The following is a 25,805-nucleotide window of genomic DNA, read 5'->3' as shown; positions in this document are numbered from 1 at the left end:
ATCCTACTTGAATCTATCCTACAAAAAACTAAGGCCATGAGGACTTAGCGACACCATTGTTAGAAGTATTGAAACACTGAAAAGACTTCAGAAGTCCATTTATAAGATATCAAAAGGATATAAGCCATAACAGCTAAGTTAATAGTTGAACAGTGCTAAATTTTATGAAGCATCTTATTTAGTCCTCACAATAATCCTACAAGGCAGGCAAAATTATTACATCATTTTTGCAATGAAGAAATGAATATATAAGTGTTATGAGCTAGTCAAGATCACACATAAAATGGTAAAGCCAAGATTTCAGTGAGAATAAAGAAAGCACAAGCAGAACAGAAAAGAGATGGCTTTTAAAAAGGGAACACAGGAACTGGGTTCCTGTGGTTCAGTGGTAGAGTGCATGCCTGGCATGTGTGAGGCCCTGGGTTTGATCCTCAGCACCACATATAAATAAATAAAAAATAAAGGTCCACTGACAACTTAAAAAAAATTTTAATTAATTAATTTAAATAAAGGGGGGGAACATCGAAAAAACAAGAAACAAACAAAAATCCATATTCAATAACCTACTTATTGAGTACTCAATTTCAATATTAAGTACCCATTCTGTATAGAGTAATAAAGTAAGGTCTATGGATCCAAAAAGGAAAGATTTCTTAGCTCAGAGTCTAATAAGGAAGATAGAGTAGGGAACAAATTGCCACACTACACTGTGATCATTGCTATTAATACACAGGCTCATAATTCCAATCCAAAACACTGAGGCCAAATATTTCAGACATAATTTTTTTTTTTGGGGGGGGGAGTTAATACATACCATAAATTCTATAACACTGCGAGATGGAGGGCAGCAGCCCATAATTAAACACAATGAAACATGATAAACTAAGTGGAATAAACAAAGATTATGTATACACTCATGTCAGAAATGGTGTTGTCAAATGAATTTTGGTGCTAAATATATGAAGAAACCAAATATTTGGTGCTAAATATTTTTCAAGCATCTGGGATATCAGAATCATGGATAAGGACTGCAGTCCTGTACACATAAAGTGTTTTAAGACGGGGGGAAAAAAATCAGTCTAGCTTCTGCTTTCTTTATTCTCACTGAAATCTTGGCTTTACCATTTTAAGTCTAGGGCTTAGTAATTAGAACAAAATACTGACAACAAAAATAGTACTTAAACTGGGTACAGTGGCACAAGTCTGTAATCCCAGCAAATCAGGAGGCTGAGGCAGATGGATTTCAAGTTCAAGGACATCCCGTGCAACTTAGTAAGACCGTGTCTCAAAACAAGTAATAAAAAGGACTAGGGATTTGGTTCAATGGTAAAGCCTCCCTGGGTTCAATTCCCAGTATCAAAATTAACGGTCCTTAAAGTGAAACCTGTAACATGAAAGAAAAGGGTGCACATATCTGGTGAAAAGACTTGGTGAAAGGTAACTCTACAGATACCATCATGAAATTTTCCTTGCAAATCTGAGTATGATTTTCCTTTGAAGGAAACCAGAAAGATTTGAAAAACTCATAAGATAACCATTTAAAACAAAATTCAGATTTGGTCTCAGGAAAATACAAAAACAAACCAAAGATAATCCTTGCAGTGTTTACTTGTTATGAATAATGAAAAAACAGCAGAGGAGTAAAATAGAATACAATGTCCATGACAGCAAGAATAGGCCTTCAAAGAACAAAGCTCTAGAATTAAATAAAAAATGAATGATTTTTAAGAAATAAGACATCACCTGTATGGGTGACAAAATCCTAGCAGAGAGATCAGTACCAATGCATAAAGTCAAGTAAATAAAGTAGGGGGTAATTACTGATACCTGAAGCAACTAAAGCAAGAACCACTTCAAAAAGATTATATAATCATCATGGGAAAGTTTCTAACCTTGCGTTTCTGTGCTCAAGAAATAAAAGGTAGGGGTTATTTAAAGGAAAGAAACAAGTGCAATGCTATACTTTTATGCTGAATCTATTTGGACACAAAGCTCAAAGAATAGCACTAACTTGGAACATATCGCCATTGACCTTTTTCAGTGCTTTTTGCAGTAAAAGTGGTTTCTTAGCAATAGCTGGTAGTGCTGAGAGACACGAGGTCATAATTGCACTACTTAGATAAACCAAATACACTCATGGAACTGATGAAAGATGACATCACTACACTATTATAAAAGAGCCAGATTAAGTTATTCAGACCAATATGAATTCAGACATCAGTGGGGCCCTAGCCAAATCACTTTAAGCACCTTTAATCTTACTCATTTATAAGATGGAGGTAACATCACCCACCTTTTAACATGATTTTACAGGTGTCTGTGTGTGTGTGGGGGGGGGGGGTGAATATAGATACACATGGAGCAAGTCACAGAATCAAGACTCAGTAACTATGGTAGTTACTTTAACAATCTGCTCCTCCACCCTAGATTGGTGGTATTCAACTGTTCCCTATCTCAAGTGACAAGTAATCTCACTCTCACCCAATCTATTCTCTACTGTGAAATCACAGTAACCTTTTAAAAACATATGATCACGCTACCTTCTGTCCACCTTAAAAATCATTCATATCACAACATTCTAAGAATGAAGTTTAAAAAAAAAAAAAACAAAACAAAACCCAACATGATTTGACCTTGATCATTCTTTTACAATCTCTGCTCCAGACTCCTCCAGCCTTTTTTCATTTTGTAACTTACAATTCTTCTGATTTACTGGCTTAATGACTGTTTGCAATGATAATCCTGACTTCCTTTTCTCCCAGCAAGCACCAATTCACTCTTCAGGTTTCAGCTTTAATATCTCTTGCTTGCGGAAGCCACTTCTATGTTCTATACTTCTCAGAAATATGTACCATTTATAACTACATATGCTATAAGGAAAATATGTCAGTTTAACATCTGACTCTGCTGGAGCAGTGAAGCACACCTGTAATCCCAGTAATTCGGGAGGCAGAGGCAGGAGGATCACAAGTTCAAGGCCAACCTGAGCAACTTAGCAAAATAAAATACAAAACAAAAAAGTCTGTCTCAAAATAAAAAACAAAAAAGGGTTGGGTATATTGCTCAGTGGTTAAGTGTCCCTGGATTCAATCCCCAATACCAAAAATAAAAAATAAACAAAAATTAAAAAATCTGACTCCATCATGGGCCAGCCAGATTCATTAGTGTGTAATTTTTATTTAGGGTCTCTAGGAAGCAGATTCTCTTTTCTACTCTATTTGTGACATTCAAAAACATCCAACTCTGGGGTCTGAGAGCAGCAGTCATCTTGTAATTATGATGGATGAACATGGTGAAAATGAAGCAAACATGAAGGCAGCAGAGCCAAAACTGGAGCACCTCGATCAAGTTTTGCCTGTTTTTTTTTTTTTCCACTTATATTAAATAGTGAAATTTCCTTTAGCAAGTTTACTTTGTGTTTTGTTATTTACTACTAAAAATATCTGATACAAAGTACCTAAGGCATTCAAATCTTTAGAAATATGAGGAAGAAACAAAAGGTATGAGAGATTAAAAGTAAACAAACAAGTCTTTCATTAAAAACATTACCTTTATGAATCAAAAATGTATATTAAATCATAATGTGAAAAGAGGCAAGGTGCTACCCGAACCTGTTACAGACTAATTTAATACTCAGAAACATTTTTCTCACTTTCCCCCCTAAATATTGAGCTTCCTGGATTAAGAAAATACCAAACTGGAATATAGGCAAGAAAACATGAAGACGCAGTTTGTTTTACTGTTTTCATTCCTCTTTTACGCCAACATGTGTTACCTCACATTATATTATATTAAGTGAAATATATTTCCCTGCCACAATGATGTTGATTTGGTCTTGACCACAAGACTTCATTTGGTCAATGAAATAATACAGAAGTGGAGGCTAAAATGTGTCAGCATCATTGTTCAGCTAACTTTTGTGACTGCTGTAAGAGCATGGCTACTGATTCCACTGATTCTAGCAGAAAAAGAGAACAATCTACAGCCACATCTCACAAAAATAACAACCTAATCTAATCCAAAGATATGAAGAAGGGGAAAAAAGTACTTTTTTGTTACAGGTCACTGATATTTTGAGATTGTAATGCAGCAAAATCTGACCAATAAAGTCAGTCCTACATACCACATGCAGGAAACAACTGATTTCTTAGCAGTGCCCAAAAACCAGTAAACAAAATTCTGAAGAAAAATGTGAAAGTCATACAAAGAGACAATAGAAAACATTCACAAGCCCATAAGAACTTAGGGAAAAGATCACCCATAAACATAACAATTCTATTTGATAATGAAATCTAGACAACAAAGAAATGAAACAAAATAATTCAGAAATTCTAAAACTGTGATATTCAGTTGCAATTAGGTAATATAATAGAAATGTAAATATTTTCTATTTTTTTTCAACTTCCATTTTAAAAATGACAACATACCCTCAGTGTGTTTTTCTTTTTCCTCAACTTCAGAAATCATGTAGGAATTAATATTTTCTCATAGTGAAGAAACTAAAGTCTAGCAAATTTCTTAGTTTTTCCAGTTAATGCAGTAAACAACGGTTATTCCTAGAGACTTTCAGAGTATTTTCTGTGAACATTTTTCATTCCTGATTGACTATAAATGTTTTATTATTAGGTGTAATTTTTACAAAAATATTAGTCAAAAAATATGTGAATAAACTATTAAAATAAGGAAACTTATGAACGAGCATAACTCTCTTTCAAAGTCAGTTCCTTTTTACAAGGCATGCTATTAAAAACAAAAATTAAAATAGCAGGTAAGAGTGAAATGAAGGACATCTATCTAGTCAAAGAGAAAATAGATTTTAAAAAGCAAGATATTTTTGATTAAGTACAAAAACACATATATTCAAAAAGAGAATCAGATTCCTATATTCCCACAAATACAAAGAAAGGGGTACATCTACATGACAAAAACTAAGAGATAAGCCGAAGATGAAGAAAATGAGATCCAGTTGTTTTTCTGTTTTGTTTTTGCGGGGGTGTGTGCATTGTGCTGGGATTGAATGCAGGGACACTTGATCAAAAATTTTTATTTCCTTTTTATTTTGAGGCACTTGCTGAGGATGGCCTCAAACTTGTGATCCTCCTGTCTCAGTTTTCCAAGTTGCTAGGATTACATGTGTGCACCATCGTGCCCTGTCAAAATCAAGTGGTTTTAAATGAGTATATTTAGACCATATTACCAAAATATTTACTCATTTGAAATACACGATAAAAATCTTGAGGGAGGAAATTAGCTTTTCACTTACAGAATATCAATATAAAAGCATTTTTGGCACTTTGATGATAAGTTTACTAAGTTCGTTTCAAAAAGAATTACAAAAGCTTTGCAGATCCATGATATAATGGCTTACATGTTAAAATTTACCTTTAATCTACAATAAGTATTTCATCTACAATAAACTGGACAAATAATTCATTGTTTAGATACCCAGACTAAAGACATTTCTGAATGTTGTTCTTGAAGGAATTAAACTGTTACTTATCCTAAAGCAACAAATGCTCATAGTAAAAATAATAACCTGTAGAATAAGATAAGAATTCATGTGTTCATGCTGATGTAAGTGACAAATCAATGTCTGGGGGTGGGGGAAAATAAGAAAAAATTTCTTGTAGTATAATTACAACAACAACAAAAAAAAGGAATGATGTAATTAGAAAATCATTATATGTGGTAACTACCATAGTAAATTTCAGACAAATATTATTAATGAATGCTGTGGTAAACTCTAAAATGACCCCCAATTCTTACTACTTCCTAGTACACACACCCCTTGTGTAATCCCTTCCCCTCGTGTGGGCAGGAACTTCTCCCTTCTAGCAAAGGTGATGGGATGTCACTACAGTGACTATTTTACATAACACTGCAATTGCTAGGTGACTCTCCCTTGCTGGCTTTAGAAGGTAGCAATGATGGGGAGGCACGCATGCCAAAGAACTCGGGACAGCCTACAGCCAACAAAACAGAAACCAAGGATAACCCAGAAGGATCTAAATCCTGCCACCAACCATGAGAACCTGGAAGTGGATCATTTCCCAATCAAGTCTTCAGATAAGAACTCAGCCCTAGTCAACACCTTGATGGTAGCATAGCAAAGGATCTAGTAAAGCCCTGCTCAGACTCCTGACACAGAAACTGAAATACTTAATGTGTTCTAAGATGCTGGGTTTCTGATAATGCTTTTAAGCAGCAAGAACTAATAATAAAAGCACAATTAAGTAATACTTAATACTTAATACTTAAACTAATAATAAAAGCACAATTAAGTTAGTAGAATAGTTAACTCATAACTATTAAACAATAATAATGGGGTGTTTAAACCAGTGAGCAAACATGCAATGAGAAACAAGATATTTACTATGTCTCAAAGTATCTCCCCCCAAAGATACTTAGTCTTTTCAAATGGGAAAAATTATACCCAACAATGGAGAAATTTGGTAGATAATGCATAAAACAAGTGATCAAACTATTATCTACCAGACTAGATTGATAACTATTTTGATATTTACCCTGTGGTTATGTAAAAAGAATGTACTTGCCTTTAGAAAATTCATTCTCAAGTGTTAAAAGGTAAATGGGGCATCATGTCTACAATTTCTCCTCAGACATTTCAAAAACACAAATTAGGATAAACAATAAATGTTAATATTTCACAAATCGAGGTAAAGATTTTCTTTGTGCTACTTTTACAACTTTTCTAAAACTTAGCAACTGATAAAAAATTAAAAAACAATATTATGTACCTGAGAAAAATTTATAAACAATATAGATCATACGAACCAATAAAAAGAAATGAAGTACTAATAAATTCTACAACATAGATTAACTTCAAAGAATCACATGTTATATGATTCCATTTGTAAGAATGTCCAGATATGGCCAATCTACAGAAACAGAAAGCAGATTAGGGACTCACAACAAGAAATAGTATTAACTGTACGCAAGTTTGAGGCATTTTTATTGGAGTAACTAAAATATTCCAAAACTGGATTATGGTGATGGTTGTAAAACTCAGTAAATTTACTAAAAATCCCTGAAAATAATGAAAATAGATGCAGTTTATGGCATATCAACTATACTGCAATAGAGTTTAAAAAAAAAAAAGAAAGAAAGAAGGAAAAGAAAAGAAAACAAAAAACAAACAAACAAAAAAAAACAATGTGCAGCTGAGCACAGTGGCACTTGCCTGTAATCCTAGCTACCCGGAGGCTGAGGCAGGAGGTTTGCCGGTTCAATGCCAGCCTGGGAAATTTATTGAGAACCTGTCTCAAAATAAAAAAATAAAAAGGGCCAGGGATGTAGCTTATTGGTAGAGAGCTACTGAGTTCAATCCCCAGCATGGGGTGAGGGGACAGTATGGGAAAAGAAGCTGACTTGGTTTCTCATTCACCGAGTATTTATAAAGGACCTATCATGTGGCAATGGACTGGGAAGTGCATAAAAGAAACGGTAGAAGTTTCCTTAAGAAGTACATATTCCTACATTTTAAGAATGTTAAGACCAAACTGAGCCAAATTTGTTGGTACATATACACACACTATATAATATCATTTATGTTTAAATTCACATTTTTGTTTTTGTTTTTTATTTTTGCCCTGGACAGATGGTGTTAGTACAAATTTAATTGTGACACATTAAAACTTTAATCGCTCTCATGTGCCCTTTCCTAGGTCCCAGAACTACCATTAGCATTTGGAGATGTTCTTTGAGACTGTATCTATGCAAATACTGTTTTCTGAAAATAATGTTTACTATATGTTGTACTGAAATTTAATTTTTCACTTAAGATTTAAGGGGTATCTTTCCATTGTCAATCCATCTTAGTGTTTTCAATGGCAGTATTTAATTCCATAGTATTCTAGTGCTTGATAGTAAGCATAATTTATTGAACAAATCTCCTCTTATTAAAATTTGCAGTTTTGCAAAAAAAAAAAAAAAAAAAAAACTTTAGTCACTTTTGCAATTTTGCTATAGATTCAAGAACTGAACAAAGTCAGAAATTCAGGTTTAGAACCTATTATGTCTTCTAATTTATCAGTCATTATTAATCCTCTGGTTTGCAAACAAAGAATACATTTAACTGCAAATGCAGCCACACTTGTAGCAAAATAACCATTCTTATTTTTTAGAATAAGAAATCAGTGGGTGAATAGCTCACACTGTAGAATAAGAAATCTTATCTCTATTTTTTAGAGATCCTCCCAAAAATTAACTGATAACTTTTCTCATAACTAATCATGCCAATTTTTTTCACTGAAAGTCCAGTCATTTTCACCATTGTTTTCTTTCATTTTTATTTTTTTCTGGCTTAAAGATACAAACCAAAAATGTAAACAAACAGCTGGGGTTGCTGATCAGTGGTAGAGTACTTGCCTAGCATGTGTGAGGCACTGGGTTCAGTTCCCAGCACTGCACATAAATAAATAAATAAATAAGTGTCCATTGACAACTAGAAAATACTTTTTAAAAAATATAAATTACACTGGAATGAAGTTCATAAGTACCCAGGGCCCATCAACTCTCAGTAAAAACCAAAGTCAATTCCTCAGCTGTAGCTTGCTTTTTCTTGTCTATAGCATTCCTCAGTGGAAAGGCTCTTGCCAAAACCTAGTTTATTCCCTAGTTTTCTTAATTCTGAATCATCACATTGTTGGCCCATGTTAACAGAAATCCCCACTCCCATCCTTCACAACTATAAACTTTTATTGGATCTTTAATGTAACAGGGTAAAATGAACATTTACTGACCTGTATTAAAAGTTACATGCTCTGCTCATTCTACCTTAGGCAAATGTTCTAATATTTCCTACCAAGACAGCATGATGGCTACTTCTCCCTCAATACATAAAAATGTACCCTATCAAGCAGCAACAAAATTCTGTACTTTTTAAAATTGTAATAAAATACACCTAACAAAAAAGTTTGTCATCTTAATTATTTCTAAGGGTATAGTTCAGTAGTTTTAAAGACAATCATAACATTGTACAACCGATCTCCAGAACTTACAAAATTGAAACTCCATACCCACTCAACAACAACCACTCCTCCTCCTGATCATTCACTGACCACCATTCTACTTTGTGTCTCTATAAATATGACTACTCCAGGTGCTTTGCATAAGAGCAATCATGGAAAATTTATCTTTTTTGTCTGACTTATTTCACTTCATACAATGCTTTCACAGATCATCCATGCTGTAGCACATGTCAGAATTATCCTCCTGTTTAAGGATGAACAATATTCCACTCTATGCATATATTAATGACTGTTTAGTCAATCATTTGTCAACAGACATCTGGGTTGTTTCTACCTTTGACTACTGAGAAAAATGTTGCCATGAGCACTGGTTTTAAAGATGTGTTCAAGTTCCTGCTTTCAATTCTTTTGTGCATAACAAGAGAAGGAACTGGTGGGTCAAATACAACCAAGTATTAAAAAATTAATCTTTACTTATCAGTCTACACAACTTGCTCTCTGGCCTCAACACCTACTGACAAGAATCAGGGGCTGGGGATGTAGCTCAGTTGGTAAAGTGCTTGCCTCACAAGCACAAGGCCCTGGGTTCAAATCTCCAGCACCACAAAAAAAAAAAAAAAAGAATCAGGTAAATCCCCAGGTTGACAAGGTATTTTATAGGTGGATCTACTCCATTTACCTAAAGATGTTTGGATCTCTTCTGTTATAAAATGGATAACTGTTTAGTCTTTTGCACAAATACATAATGTGGTAGAAACTTACTATGTCTGTAAGCATTTCCAATTACTCATAAATTCTTCTTTAAGCTAGACCACCTATATGTCTTCCTATGTAATTCTACATACTAGGCTTGATTTTATGATAGAAATCAGTAGTTAACAAGGTGACAAAATAGGGGGAAACTCTTTCCTCTTTGTAATTTTCCACACTCGGAATTTTCCAAAAATGACCTTGCAACAAATTATCTTTGAAAGTGAAAGGGGAAAAAAAAGCGCTTGACATTCTTTCTACGTTATTCTAATGACAGTCCTTCAAATATTTTAAGAATTCTCAGAAAACGCTGAAGTCTACTCCTTTCCATATTATTTTTGGTCTCCTGACTGGAGTTCCTTCTGCAACCAATCTATAGAATCTTAATGCCATAAAACTTTACTATCTGTCTCAAAATTCATCACTGTCTTCAATACTTATTACTATAATTTCACACTTTTGAAAAAGAGCTTTAAGGGACTTCATCAGTCTAATTTACTTAATCCTAGAGATATTCTCCTTTGCAATAGGTTACCCTGCCTAATTTCTACTTTAATCCTCAATCTTGTTCAAAAATAGTTTTTTTTCTGGCATGCTTACCTAACTTTATAAACAGAACACACAGAATAAACCTGAACTTTGGCTGGACTCGGTGGTGTACACCTATAGTCCTAGCGGCTCAGGAGGCTGAGGGAGGAGGACCCTAAGTTCAAAGCCAGCCTCAGCAAGATGCTAAGCAACTCAGTGAGACTCTGTCTCTAAATAAAATACAAAATAGGTCTGGGAATATGACTCAGTGGTCAAGTACCCTGAGTTCAATCCCCAGCATCATCTTCCCTGCCCTACCTCCTCAAAAAGAAAGGGGGGGGAAAAAAAAAACTGAACCTGGGCTCCATGGTATAGCCCTTACCTCACACATATGAGGCAGGTTTGATCCTCAGCACCACATAAAAATAATTAAATAAAATAAAGGCATCGTGTCCATCTATAACTAAAAATATTTAAAAAACAAAATTAAACTCAAGAGTGCCTTTATGGTCAGGTGTGGTGCGCACACCTGTAACCCCAGCAGCTTGAGAGGCTGATGCAGGAGGATTAGTGAGTTCAAAGCCAGCCTCAGCAACTCAGCGATGTGCTAAGAACTCAGTGAGACCCTGTCTCTAAATAAAATACAAAACAGGGCTGGGGATGTGGTTCAGTGGTTGAGTGCCCCTGAGTTCAAACTCTACTACAAAAAAAAAACAAGCTTTATGGAAAACAGCAAGTTTAGAAATCACCAACTTAATAGTCTTGGTAGATTTTAAATTCATTGACAAATTTGATACCCCTATATTCTTTTAATCAAAACTTCGGCTTTCCCTGGATCATATTACCTGCAATTCTACCAATGATAGATTCATTCAGGTTTACAACTACTCTGCTCTTAAGAAACAAATAATATAAATGTAGTTTTTCAATTAAAAAGCTTTATTCAAAAAAATGACATTAAGTTCAGTAAATCTGTTTTTTCAAAGTGTTTTTTTCTCCCAAAATATGTCATTAAACAAATGGGAATTTAAGCACTGTAGACAGGAAAAGAGGGTGTACAGGAGAATGTCCAAGTAGGCATTAGAGAGAAAGTAGGCCTCAACTGACAGGTTCCAGGCCAACAGAGCAGCAGAAGGGCAAAGAACAAATAAGGAGACTGAGTGCCTTAGTCTAAAGAGGCAAGTCACAGAAAAAAAAAAAAAAAAAACGATTCTTTGAAATTTTGCTTGCTTACTCTATCCTCTTAACACTGGGCTACAAATCTTCACTGTCTATTCATCCCATTATTATCCTTTTCTTCTCCACTATTATCTGTTTTAAAAATATGCCTTATCCACTAGCAGTAACAAAAACAGTTTTGAGAAAGAGAAGACAGTTCAGAGAAGAAAGGAATACAGTGATTCTGTGCTCCATTTTTAAGTAAATATATAGAACAACAAGGTTCAGTTACATTTGATTAGATAATCACAAACTCTTGGTGTACAAGGATCTTGGAGAAATTCATAACTTTTCACTCAAAGAAAAATGTAAGAGTTCACTAAGATCTCTGCTCAATCAACTAGCTCCTACTCAAAAGTGAGGCAGCAGAAGCAGCACTTACGTTTTTAGAATCATACAGATATGAATTCAACTTCCACCACTGTGTACTTCCTCCCTGTCACATCTTTAGGAAACAAATATTTTAATATTAAATACATAATGTGCATAAAGCAGCTGATTCCCATCTTAGTCAAGACTCATTACAGAACTTAGCTTTTCAATCTTTAAGAAAAAGCAGTTTCGAAGAGAAATACTTCTCTACTTGTGTGATAAAGGTCACTACCACATATAAAGAAGTATCTATCTACTGCTTTTTGGGATGGCGCAGGCAGAATTGGGCTCTCTGCCACTAAAATACTTCCCTATCCCCTTTTTTATTTTGAGACAGGATCTCGTTAAGTTCCCGAGGGCCTTCCTATGTTGCTGAGCCTGGCCTGGAACTTAATGGATCGTGCCTCACCCGCCAGTGTTGGGATTACAAGCATGCAGCCCTGTGCCTCACTATCGACTGCCTTTATTTCGGCTCATTAGGATACTTACTTGCCTCAATCACTGGACCAAATTTCTAACTCAATATGTTATCTGAGGTAAAAGGACTATTAAGGAGGAAAACAGAAACTGAAACAAGATTCCTTATGAACTTTGGCTGTTAAATAAAATTTAACAATTAAGTATATAAAAGACAGAAATTTGATATAATTTATATCTTTGTCCTATTTGATATTTCTTGATTTACCAAGAGGTTTTATATCTTAATAGCTAACACTATTTATTACAATTATTTTCTGCCTTTGAGTAAGAACTATCAAGTGAGATGCAGACACATATGTTGAGATTCAGAGTTTTCAAGTAGTTGATTGACCTCCTCTTTTGAGCAATTTCTGGCATTATCTAACTCAGAGAAGTAACTTATGAGTTATGGCAAAGCTTAGGAGGTACTAAATGGCTTTGGCTATAAAACATATTCCCTCAAGCCTCAAAAATAAATACTAAAATAGAGGAAGCCAGGTGGAATCAACAAGAGGGATCAGACCACAAGAATCAGCCCAGCCTAGAAAGCCTCTCAATCCTCACAGACACAGACTACTACCCTTCCCCCACTATACCCAAAGTGTCAACCAATCCAGTGTCTCAAACAAGGGGTGGGGAAAGTCAGACCACAGGACCTTGCCTAGGAAACCTCTGCCCCACAGGTTGAAGAGTCACTTTTCTCCACAACAAGTGGCATCCCAGCTTGTAGAAACTTCTTCCACACTACCTCAGACACAAGCAGCAGGGATCAATAGGGGCTTCTATGGTACCAAATAAAACAAGCAGACCAAAATAGTACCACAAAGCCTCTGAAAATTGAATTGTTATTGGAACCACAATTCATCAAAGGAGTCTAGGACCTGCAAGATAAATCTAAGCATGGTGACTACCTGCTTACATAAAAGATTTAATAGAACCCAGCATCTCGTAACATAATAACCGAAACACCCAGGAGTCAATAGGAAATCATTCTACATGTCAAAACCCAGGAAAAATCATAGTCTGAAAGAAAACTGGTATCAACAATAACAGATGTTGAAATTCTAAGACAAGGATTTTGAGGCTGCTTTCATAAGAATGCCTCAAAAAACACAAATTTTCTTGAAAAGAACAAAAATATAGAAAATTCAAGAGGTGGGGATATAGCTCAGTTGGTGGAGTGCTTGCTTCACAAGCACAAGGCTGTGGGTTCAATCCCCAGCACCACCACCAAAATAAATAAATAAATAAATAAATAAATAAAAATAAAAAAAAATTAAAAAATAAACTAATTATGGAACTAAAAAATACATTTAGAAATTTTAAAACTCACTGGATGGGCTAAACAGTAGAATGGCGATGACAGAAGATAAAATCAGTGACGTAAAGGACAGATCAATAAAATTTACCCAATCTAAACGAGAGAGAAAATAACACTGAAAACAAAAATTCATAGAACCTCTGAGAGTTGTGTGATAATAACAAAAGATTTAACATTCATGTCATCAGAATTACAGAAGGAAAGTAGAGAGACACTAAGGTAAAGAGTATTCAAAGAATTAATAGCTGACATTTTCTCTTATTATGTTAAAGGAATAAACATACATATTTAAGAAACTGAGTGAAGGCCGGCATGGCAGTGTGCACCTATAATCCCAGCAAGATTGAGGCAGGAGGACTGCAAGTTCAAGGCCAGACTCAGCAATTTTGCAAGTACCTGTCTCAAAATAAAAAATAAAAAGGTCTGGGGATGTAGCTCAGTGGTAGAGTGCCTCTGGGTTCAGTCCCCAACTTAGCCCCCAACCCCCAAAGAAATAAAAGAACTTGAATGAACCTGAATAGGATTAAACCTTAAATAAATACACACCAAAATCTATCATAATTAAACTTCTGAAAACTAAAGAAAAAATCCTTAAAAACAGAAACATTATCCAAAGGGAAACACCAATTCAAATGACACAAGATTTTACACTAAAACCCTAGTGGCCAGAAAAAAGTAGCATATTTCCCAAGCATTAAATGAAAAGATCTGTCAATTGTAAATTCTATATCTGACAAACTATCCTTCAGAAATAAAGGAAAAATAAAGACAGGCTCAGATAAAGTAAAACCAAAAGAATCTGTCACTAGAAGACCCACTCTTTTTTTTGCGGGGAGGGGACAGGCATGATACTAGAGATAGAACCCAGGGCTTTACTACTAGACTACACCCACCACCCCCGACTCCCCACCTTATTTAAGACAGGTTAAATCGCCAGGGCTGGTCTTGAACTTGTGATCTGCCTGTCTCAGTCTGCTGTGTACCTAGGATTATAGGTGTGCACCACAAAACCTACTCTAAAAAATGACTAAGGGAAGTTCTCCAATAAGAAAGGTAATGCTAGAGAAGAAATCTTACAGTATCAGGAAGAAAGAATAAAAAAAACACAAAGCAGGAACAGGCATACGACAAACTATTCTTTTCCTGGGTTTGATAAAACATATTTGATGACAGGAACACAAATTACACCACTATCTGATACCCAAGAGTCTAAATGGAAATATAGATAAAGGTTTCCACAATTCACTTGAGATGGTAAAATAATGATACCACTAAACTGGAATAAATCACATGTGTATATTATAATATCCAGTGCAAACACTAAGAAAACCATGCAAAGACTGAAGAAAAAATACTATAATAAATAAGTTAAGATGGAATTACGCCCCCAAAGAGAAACAGGAAATAAACACAAAACAAATAAATAAAATGGCGTATTTAAACTCACATAGCTGTAATTACCTTAAATGCAAATGCTGTAAATACACAAATTAAAAGGTAAAAATTGGCAGGACATAGTGGTACATGCCTGCAACCCTAGCTACTTAGAAGGCTGAGGCAAAAGAATCACAAATTCTGGACAAGACTTAGCAATTTAGACAGACCTTGTCTCAAAATTAAAAATACAAAGAACTGGGGATACAACTCAGTGGTAACATGCCCCTGGGTTCAATCCCCAGTACCAAATAAATTAATTTAATTAAAAGTAAAGATTGGCAGAGCAGGGAAAAGAAAAACAACCTAAGCTATTTGCAGATTATAAGAAATTCATTTTAAATTCAGAGAAACTCAGATATTACTGGTAGGAATATAAAATGGTACAGACATCCTGGAAAACTAGGAGTTTCTTTAAAACTAAACATGCACTTACCGTACACCCTGGCAATTACACTTCTGCATATTTTTCTTCCAGAGAATGGAAGCTATGCCTATACAAAAAAAAAATGTTCACGAATGTTCATAGAAGCTTTATTTTTGATAGCCAAACAATGGAAAAAATTCAATGTCCTTCAATTAGGTGAATGATTAAGACATCTGGTTCATGGAAGTCATGGGATACTACTGGGCAATAAAAAGAAATGAAGTATTGACATAACAACTTGGAGGAATCCCTGGAAAACTACATTGAATAGGGGGAGAAAAAAAATTAATCCCCAAAATGGTTACATACTATATGACTGCCTTAACATAAATTCATTCTTGGAATGACAAAATTATAGAAATGTAGAACAGATTAATGTCAGGGAGGGAGAAGAGACAAAGGAAACAGGAAGGTAGGTATAGCAATAAAAGAGGAACACTCTTGTTAAAACTATTTTGTATCGTGATTGTAGTAGCAGGTACATAAATCTGTGTGTATGATAAATACATATACATCCACAAGCTCTCACCCCCATACACACTCAACTGAATAATAGTAAAATCTGGCAGAATGTATCAAAATCAATAATCTATTCTAACACTGTAGTATGGTTCCGTACTATGTTGGGAGAACCCATTTAAGGGTTCCTTTCATTTTTTCTTTCCCCTTTTTTGGGGAGGATTTGGGGGTAACTGGGGATTGAACCCAGAGGCACTCTACCACTAAGTTACATTCCCAGTCCTTTTTATTTTTTATTTAACCTGTCTGATCTATGAAGCTGCCTACATTCTCCTAATTTCAGAGTCTGTTTCTTTCCTTAAGCCAGTGAGATATCCCACATTCTTCCAACATGCCTTGATTTAAGTTACTGACATTTGGCTCCCATTATTTGCACCTAAAGAACCCCTTCAAACAATAATATACTAAAAATTACCTAGTTTTTAATTATGATTTTTACTAGGATGTTAAAGAAGCTTTCTTTCACCAACTGTTGCTCAAAAGCAAATAAGTTCTTATAATTGAACTTAACAGAGTACATATTTAACTGGAGTTTAAGAGTTTAATTAAGCTTTAACTATAAAGCCAAGCATGCCATATCCAAATGTTATGAAAATACGCAAATATGGTTCCCGTTTTCAAGTCTCACAGGCAAGTCAAATAACTGTAATAAATAACTATAACATAGGCACTGCTAAAACAGAGGATTATCTAAAATGCCAACACAAATAAAAATTCAGTTCCGTAAAGGATCTAGACTATGAATCTTAACCTATTCTGGCCCAGTTTTGAGACAGAAATTGGGGATAAAAGGAGAGACACTGAGTCTCAAAGGAAGCACCATATCCATGCCCTTGTCTGCAAAAATAACATGAGACAACAAGCAAGTGCAGGGAAACTGGCAAGAAATTATACAACTCCATCCTGGCTCTACCTCTAGTCCCTCTAACTATTAACACAACATCAACAGGTTGCTGTCTTTTCCTCTAGAGATAGCCTGCATCCTAACCCTTGAATGTACATTCCTTGTCTTACCCCAAAGGCATCTCTCTCTGGAGATTACCCCCATTGTCCCTTGAATATTTTACTACTTTACTAAATAAACTTGTCTATGCTTTTGACTGGCGTGTGCTGCAATTCTTTCAGATCCAGTATGCCAAAGAGCCTCCTGGTCCTGGGCCAGGTTCCCCTTCTCTCTGGAAACTTCAGACCCTTCTTCAGAGACATGCATTTTCTCATGACCATTTGAAATAAGTTTCATTCCTGTAGAGGATTTACCAATAATTTCTCTAAATCAATCTTATACATTTTCAATCTTATAGCCAAAAAGCAAATGTTAACATACACATTTCCAATCTCTTAAATATTTTCCTTATCAATCTGTGTAATAGTAGATATTCTAATGCTAGTAAATCAAGTGAATAATTTTAATAAGCCTTAATATAGAGTAGATTTCTAAAATTATGACCAAATAATGATTATGATTATAAAGTACAAGGACTAAACAAGCACATTAATAAAAACTTAGATAATATTACTATTACTTATTTAGTTTCATAAAGTAAAAATCATGCATCCAAAGGTAAGATCAATTAAACTTATAATAAAAGAATGTTTTACAGCTGCATTATACTTCTTTAGAATAAAGTAATACTTCTTACCTTCTGGAGTTGGAATGCATCCCAAGAAAATGAAAGGAGGGGGAAAAAAAAGTTTTTAATTTTTCTTTACAAAGCAACAATAAGGTAAAAAAATAAACTGTCCCATGCCCTCCCAGCAATATTTGTAATCCCACATCCCCCATTTTACTATATAAAACATTCATTAATTTAAAATTTACAAGTTAGCCCAAATACTAGTGTCTAAAAGTACAAGATTAAATTCAGCTGAAGAGTCTAATCCACTCCAGAAAATAATTGCACTATTTTAACTATGTGACAGAGTAAAGCTATTGGAGCAGTTTAGATGTGGAAACAACCAGTATTTTCCATTCCTTAATATTCCTTCCATGCATTTCAGTTTCCAGGAGCCATCATAAAGCCATCAGCTATGGACACTAATGTTTATTAACTTTCCTTTGATCCATAAAAGAACTCATCCCTCTGAGTAATAATGGAATATGACTTTTTCTGTCAACATCCTAGTATTTTGTTTCTGTTTTCAATATTAATCCTTTTTGACATCTCTATCAGGTTTGCAGGCTTGAAAGAGGACTGCACTAGTAGATCAGAAGATGTGGGCTTAACCACAAAGGTATCAGCTAACCTTAGATGAATATGGTATGGATTTAATTTTAAAAATGTTCTTAATTCTTAAACTGAGCTCTAATGAAATCACTTCAAGGCATTTCACCCTAACAAACAATCAAATAATCTACTCTGCAGGGATAATGATTTCTGCTATCAAGTAATGAGAATGTAGGCTTTATTTCCTATGAATACTTTTGTATAAGGAGAGGTGGGGGAAAAGTAGGTACTTTGATAACATCTCACCTTAAATATCATAGAGGAGAGATTATGTTTTTCATAAATAAATGTTCTAACAGGATAAGATGAGAGACACCCCCCCCCCCAAAAAAAGTTAATATTTCAATCTGTTTATTGAGCAAGAGCTTTGCTGGATGGTTCCCAGAGTTCTTTACAATCACACCCTAAAGGAGTTTACTGCTTTGCTTGGAAGGTTGAAACATAAGAAAAATTTACAAGGAAACAATTCTGAGCTCTGCCAAACAGCAATACATAAAGATTTATTTAAACATTCAGTTTTTAAAGAATATACTGACCCTTCAGAAGCCAAGTCACTATAATGTCTCAAATTTTTATTTCAAATTCTTTCAAAAAACAATTTGTAATTAGAAAACAATCAACCTAAAGTTATGTCAGCACACAATGTAAGTTTGATTTGAAAAATAATAAAACCAATATACTAATCAGAACGGCAAGCACATACTGAAAGAACAAAAATCAGAAGCAATAAGCTTAGATTGTTAGTTTCACTAAGCTAGTTGTATGACCCTTACTAAATCTCAATTTCTATAGACTATGTGTGTATTTTGGCGCAATATTGGGGATAGAACCAAGAGGTGCTCTACCGCTGTATCTCCAGCCTTTTTTATTCTGAAGCAGGGTCTAAGTTGTTGAGGCTGGTATGAACTTGTGATCCTCCTGCCTTAGCCTCCTGAGTAGCTGGAATTACAGAATTTATACCACTGTGACCAGTCTTATTTCTCCAATAATAAAATGAGATGTAAACTATAACATCTTTTTCCATCTGCAATATTCTACAACTAAAATAATCTAACTGATATGGGGAAAAGGTGGAAGAAGAGATGAGGAACTGCAACAGACATTATCCATTTTGGAGTACTGTTAATCAAAGGTGTAATGCTGTAATATAATTAGATAGAATTTACAATGAATGGATAAAGAAAATGTGGTACATATACACAATGGAGTATTACTTGGCCATAAAGAAGAATGAAATTATGACATATGGATGGAACTGGAGACTATCATCCTAAATGAAATAAGCTAATCTCAAAAAAGCAAAGGTTGAAGGTTCTCTCTGATATGCAAATGCTGATCCACAATGGGGGTGCATGTTCACTGGAATGAACAGGGAGGAGTTGGGGAAGGGAGGGGGAAGGGAATGGGAAAGACGGCAGAATGAATTGGACCTAACTTTCCTATGTTCATACATGAATACACAGCAGTTTAACTCCACATCATGTACAACCACAAGAATGAGAAGTTATACTCATGTATATAGGCTATGTCAAAATATAGTCTACTGTCATTTGCAACTAAAAAGAACTAATTTTTAAAAATTTAAAAAATAATGTTTATTGGCAAAGAATGCATGTTCAAGTCATCTACTCTCAAATTTGTCAGTATTACTATATAACCCACACCTAACCTTCTTTTCAGGTCATTTTTAAAAAAGAAGCATGCTTTTAAACGCTCCTTGACTTAGAAGTGACAAACAAGTAAAAATAGCAACTTAATTGAGAATCTAGAAAGCTGGTCATACTCATTCATTAGCTATACAACTTATCATACCAATCTCAGCGTGAACCTGCCATCTTCCTGCCTTAGCCTACCAACTGCTGAATTTATAGGTATTCACCACCACGTCCAGCTCACAACATCAGAAATTTTTTAAAAATCTCAATGGATAGGCTCAATAGCTGAATGGAGAAAGAAAAAAGAAGGAATGTGAGGATAGAGAAATATCAATTATTCAGTCTGATATAAAGAGAAAAAGGGGAGAAAAATGATCAGACTTGGAACTATGGCAAAATACTATTAGATAATCATGTCACTGGATTCCCAAAAAAGAAAGAAGGTGGAAAGAAAAATATTTAAAGAATAGCTAAAAACTTGTCAAATGGGGTAAAAAACATAAAGCTACAGATTGAAACAAATTAATGAATGCTAAGCAGATTAAAAACAAAGTTATCCATATCTAGACACATTAAAATAAAACTGCTAGGGTTGGGAGTGTAGCTCTGTGGTAAAGCACTTTCCTAGCAAGTATAAGGTCCTGTGATCAATCTCTAGCACAGCAAAAATCAAAACAAAATAGGGGGAAAAAAACTGCTAAAAATCAAACGTACAGAAATTATCTTGAAAGCAATTACTGAAAACAATTATATTACTTACAGGAAATAATTATTCACATGACCATTTCTCATTAGAAATCATGGAAACCAGAAGGCAATGAAGTAATTTTTTTAAAATACTTAAAGAATTGGCAAGAGAGTTCTATGTGCAGCAAAACATAACCCTCAATATGAAGGCAAAACAAAGAAATTCTCAGAAGAAGGAAAATCAAGGCAATTAATCAGTAATATTCTAACACTTCTGGAAAAAATATTAAAAGGAAGTTCTTAAAAACTGAAGGGAAGTGATGGAGGGAAATATGGAACTTAGGGAATGAAGAACAGCGAATAAAATGGTAAACATTTGGTAAACAAAGTCTCTGAACTATATATGACTACAGAGAGAAAAATGAATAAGTATCTGATGGGGTATGCAACATAACACACGTATGACAACTATAAGAATAAGAGAATGTACAAAGGGACCTAAATTGTGGTAAAGCGTCTACATTTTATTTAAGGTGGTAAAATAAGTCAAAGACACTTATGAAAGATTCTGGGTGTGAATTACAATCTCCTGGACAACTCCTAAAACAAACTAAAGAAAGACAACTTTTTTAAAAAAGTCAATTAAATGAAATAAAATGGAGTACTACAAAATAAATAATTCAAGAGAAGGTAACAGGGGACAACAAAAACAAAAATGAAGGAAAAACAAAATGGGAGAATAAATCTAATTACATTGACCATAATCAGACTGGGTGTTAAAAAAAAACATGCTGCCCACAACAACCAAAACCCACCTTCTCTAAATAAAAACATAAAAATGAAAAAACTATACATCACACAAACACTTATCAAAAGTGGCTCTATTAACATCAAACAAAGTAGACTTTAAAACAAAGAGCATTACCAGGGACAAAGAGGATCACTACAATAATAGTAATAGGTTGTGCATACACCTAATAAAAAGTATTCAAAACATGAAACGGTTGGGCACAGTGGCGCTTGCCAATAATCCCAAATACTCACGAGGCTAAGATATGAGGGTCACAAGTTTGAGGCCAGTCTGAGCAATTTAGCAAGATTCTGTCTCAAAAACAAAATTTAAAGGTGGGTGGAGGGGAGAGTCCATGAAGCAAAAACTAACCTACTAAAAGGAAAAATAGGCAAATAATAATTATACTTACATTGAATTAGACTTCAACACCCGTCTTTCAATAATCAAAAGAACGAGTTGACAGAAAAATCAATATGAATACAAAAGACTTTACTTTTTCCTCTTTTTGCAGTGCTAGGGATTATACTCAGGCCTCATGCATGCTATGTAACTCCTTTATTACTGAGCTACAATCCCAGGCCTGAACAACATTATTAACGATTTACCCAAACATTTATAGAATACCCCAAACATAAGAAAACATGCAAGGAACACTGGCATATACCAACACAGACCATATTCTGAGTCTTAAAATGCTAAAAAATATACTGACAAAAACAACAGAGAAAGCCTATGAAATAAGGAGACAGTGCAGCTCAGAATAGAGTGCTTATCTAGCATGCCCAATGTCCCCAGCACAACAACAATCCCCAGCACAAAACAACAAAATCAATGAAACTGACAAATCTCTAATAAGGCTGACATAAATAAGAGAAAAACAAGTATCACCAATATGAGGGATGAAACAGAAGCGTCATCACAAATTCTGCAGCCATTAAAGCATAGTAGGAGGATAGTACCAAAAAGAAAACCACTTTATACTAAATTTGAACACCTGGAAGAAATGAACCAATTCCTTAGAAACCACAAACTACCAAAATTCAACCAAGATGAAACAGATTACCTACATAGTCCTATAACCATTAAATAAATCAAATTTGGGCCCTGAGTCTCTCTCTTGCTCAGCTCACAGAGTGCTACTTTCACCTTCACCTTCAATAAATTTATATTACACTGTTTTAAAAAAAAAAATCAAATTTGTAATTAAAAAATCCCTGAACAAGAAATCTCAAGGTCCAGATGTTTTCAATTGAGAATTCTAAAGATTTAAAGAATTTACAGCAATTTTATACAATAACTTCCCAAAAATAGAAAACAAGGGAACACTTCTTAATTCACTTTGAGACTAGAGTTACTTTGATTCTAAAATCAGGTATTCATCATACAAAAATAAGAAAACTACAGACTAATATTTCTCATGAACTTAAAAGCAAAAATCCTCAACAGTGTTTCAGCAAAATGAATGCAACAACATGTAACAACAACAATTATAACAATGCACCACAACCAAGCAAGATTATTACAGGAGTACAATGGTGGCTTGGTATTAAAAAAAAAAAAAAAAAAAGTCAGGGCTGGGGTTGTGATTCAGTGGTAGAGCGCTTGCCTAGCACGTATAAAGGCACTGGGTTCAATTCTCAGCACCACGTATAAATAAGTTAATTAAATAAAGGTTCATCAACAACTAAAAAATATTTTTTAAAAATACAATTTGCCATATCAACAAGTAAAAATACCAAGCACAGGAGCACATGCCTGTTATAACAGTTACTCAGGAGGTGGAGGTAGGATGATCATAAGTTCAAACCCAGCCTCACCAATTATCGAGATCCTGTCTCAAAAAATAAAAAAGGACTGGAGATGTAGCTCAGTGGTAAAGCTTCCCTGGGATCAATTCCCAATACTAAAAAATAAGAAGAATAAGAATAATGCCCCAATCCAGAAATGAAACTGAAACAGAAATGAAACATGAAACTGTGTGGGGGTTACATGAATGTACTTGGGAGACAAAAGCTTTAATCGCCTCTGACACTTTACAACCAATGGCACAGTCCGTAATCACAGGAAAACACACAACTCAAGTCAAGAAAAACTGAAAACATAATGCAGAACTGGGTGCTCCGAGTTAATGTCCCTATAAACTAAAATCTTCATCCTCAGACAAAAAGGATCTTAAGTTTTCAAAAGGCTACTGTGCATACTTAGGGCTAATGACAGCACTTGTAATAAATGTCACATTGATTCAAGATAAAATAAAATTCTGAATAGTTTTCCTTAAAGAGGAACTGAAGTACACAGGAAAAATATACGAAAGTGAGCACATCTCTGAATCCTTGATTTTACTTCTAGTGTCCTGGGAATGGTAACCCAGGAATCATTCGAGTCCATAACATGATCTCCGATCGAGAATCAGTTACGATAAGGAAAATGGGGATTCTTAAACCAAGCATAACCAGTGAATGAAATTTCTAACTAATGATTATTGTATTTTTTTAAAAAGGATGGGCTGGAATTGTAGCTCAATGGTAGAGTACTTGCCCAGGATGTGTGAGGCACTGGGTTCAATTCTCAGCACGGCATATAAACAAAATAAAGGTCCATTGACAATTAAAATATACATATTAAATAAAACCTGATTTAAAATAAATAAATAAAAAAGGAAACTATCTAGATAAAACCAGATATATAAAAGCTTACAATTTTTTTTCAAGGTTCTAACAGTACTTCAGGTTTGGAATAAGTAACTGTTGAACAGTTTAACCCGAGTGAATTCCTGCCATGTCATTGTTGGGATTTATATTGAGAGACACGACAGTTAGGCTATGGTTTAGATAGAATGGAGGTGAGGTATCTTTAAAAAGTTGTTCAACTAATTATAAACTATTTAATGATTTTCTAAAATAACTGCACCTGGTAAATAGTACAGAAATTAATTTTTCTTTTACTTACAAATACCAAAAACCACAGTTAAAGCATCTATCTACATTATCAATAATGTTTTATCTGTTCCAAACAAAATTAGACTATTTCAGAATACTTCCACCTTTCACTCTACTAAGTACACGAGAATCAGCTCTTAATCTCATCTGGCCTAAATCAGTCCCATTTGACCTGAAACACCAAATCTGTATCTTCTTTCTTCCATATGACTCCTACTAGAGGGGATATGGGGGTGAAGCTCAATGATAGAGCGTTTATCTAACATGCAGGACGTCCTGGATTCAATCTTCCAGCCCCAAGAAGGGAAAAAAAAAAAAAACAAGATTTGTGACTACTATGGGAAACTCTATATTTAAAAGGGATGCACATTATAGTATAAAAAGAATATAATCAAGCTGAGTGTGGTAGCACACGCCTGTAATCCCAGTGGCTGAGGAGGCTAAGGCAGGAGGAACAAGAGTTCAAAACCAGCCTCAGCAACTTAGCGAGAACCTACCTCTAAACAAAATATACAAAGGGCTGGGGATGTGGCTCAGTGGTTGAGTGCCCCTGGTTTCAATTCCCAGTACCAAAAAAAAACCAAAAACAAAATAAAACAACATATATATATGTATATAAAATCAAGTGCATAGTCATAGGTTATTTTGAGGAGAAAACTTTTAAGACTTTTTCCTTCCTATATTTCTAAAATGTTGCTAAGTTTAACAGTTTTAAAAAGATATTTAAATATTATAATACTTTTTTCTAAAAGGGATACCTGTTTCTAATTAACTCATTCAGAATTCCATTCTTTGGGTAAACAATTTTTCTTTTTTTTTTTTTTTGGCCATGCTGGGGATCGAACCCAGGTCCTTATGCTTGCAAGACAAGAACTCTACCAACTGAGCTATCTCCCTAGCCCAACAATTTTCAATCTTACCACCTAACATCTTAAAGTCACTAGTACCTCAATCTTTCTCAGTCAGGAGTCAACTCCTTCTTTTTTAATACTTGTCTGGTGATTGCAAGTTACCAATTTAATCATTTTTAAGTACAATTTGACGGTGTTGAGTGCATTCACAATGTTGTACAACTATAATTACCTCCATTTCCAGAAATTTGTTATCACCTGAACCAGAAACTCTGTACCCATTAACAGTAACTCCCTATGCCAGTACTTGTTAACCTTTAGTCTACTTTCTGTCTCTGTAAATGTGCCTATTCTAGATATGTCATATAACTGAACCATACAATATTTGCCCTTTTGGATCTCTTATTTCACTGAGTATGTTTTCAAGGTTCATTCATACTGGTACATGTATGAGAATTTCATTTCTTAAAAAAAAATTTTCATTTCCTCTTAAGGCTGAATAATATTCCAATGCATGTATGCAGCACATTTTGTTTATCATCTGTTAATGGACATTTGGGTTGTTTTCACTTAAATATATTTTAAAATAAAACAATATAACAATAATCAAAATTCAAAGAGATTCTTTAAAATGTGA

The 25,805-nt window shown here is 34.5% G+C and overlaps 1 protein-coding gene and 1 long non-coding RNA gene across 5 annotated transcripts in view; one reads left to right on the top strand and one right to left on the bottom strand.

The window, feature by feature from the left end:
- LOC306644283 overlaps positions 1–25,805 on the top strand; it is a 151,968-nt gene that overhangs the window by 21,031 nt on the left and 105,132 nt on the right. The gene's annotated exons all lie outside the window — the stretch shown is intronic.
- The window catches only part of ASXL2 (ASXL transcriptional regulator 2), a 136,067-nt gene that overhangs the window by 63,175 nt on the left and 47,087 nt on the right, over positions 1–25,805 (bottom strand). Inside the window, exon 1 of one of the 4 annotated variants that reach the window (XM_079111069.1) lies at positions 15,509–16,520. The exons of the other annotated variants lie outside the window; for them this stretch is intronic. Within the exon in view, the coding sequence (XP_078967195.1) occupies positions 15,509–15,537 (29 nt within the window). The 5' untranslated portion in view covers positions 15,538–16,520. Of the gene's footprint in view, positions 1–15,508; positions 16,521–25,805 lie in introns of those variants that run through there. 4 annotated transcript variants of the gene reach the window in all.

This window comes from Sciurus vulgaris (genome assembly GCF_902686455.1).
Source record: "Sciurus vulgaris genome assembly, chromosome: 14".
NCBI classification, from domain to species: Eukaryota; Metazoa; Chordata; class Mammalia; order Rodentia; family Sciuridae; genus Sciurus; species Sciurus vulgaris.
The sequence above is the reverse complement of the archived record's forward strand: the minus strand, read 5'-3'. Positions and strand labels throughout refer to the sequence as shown.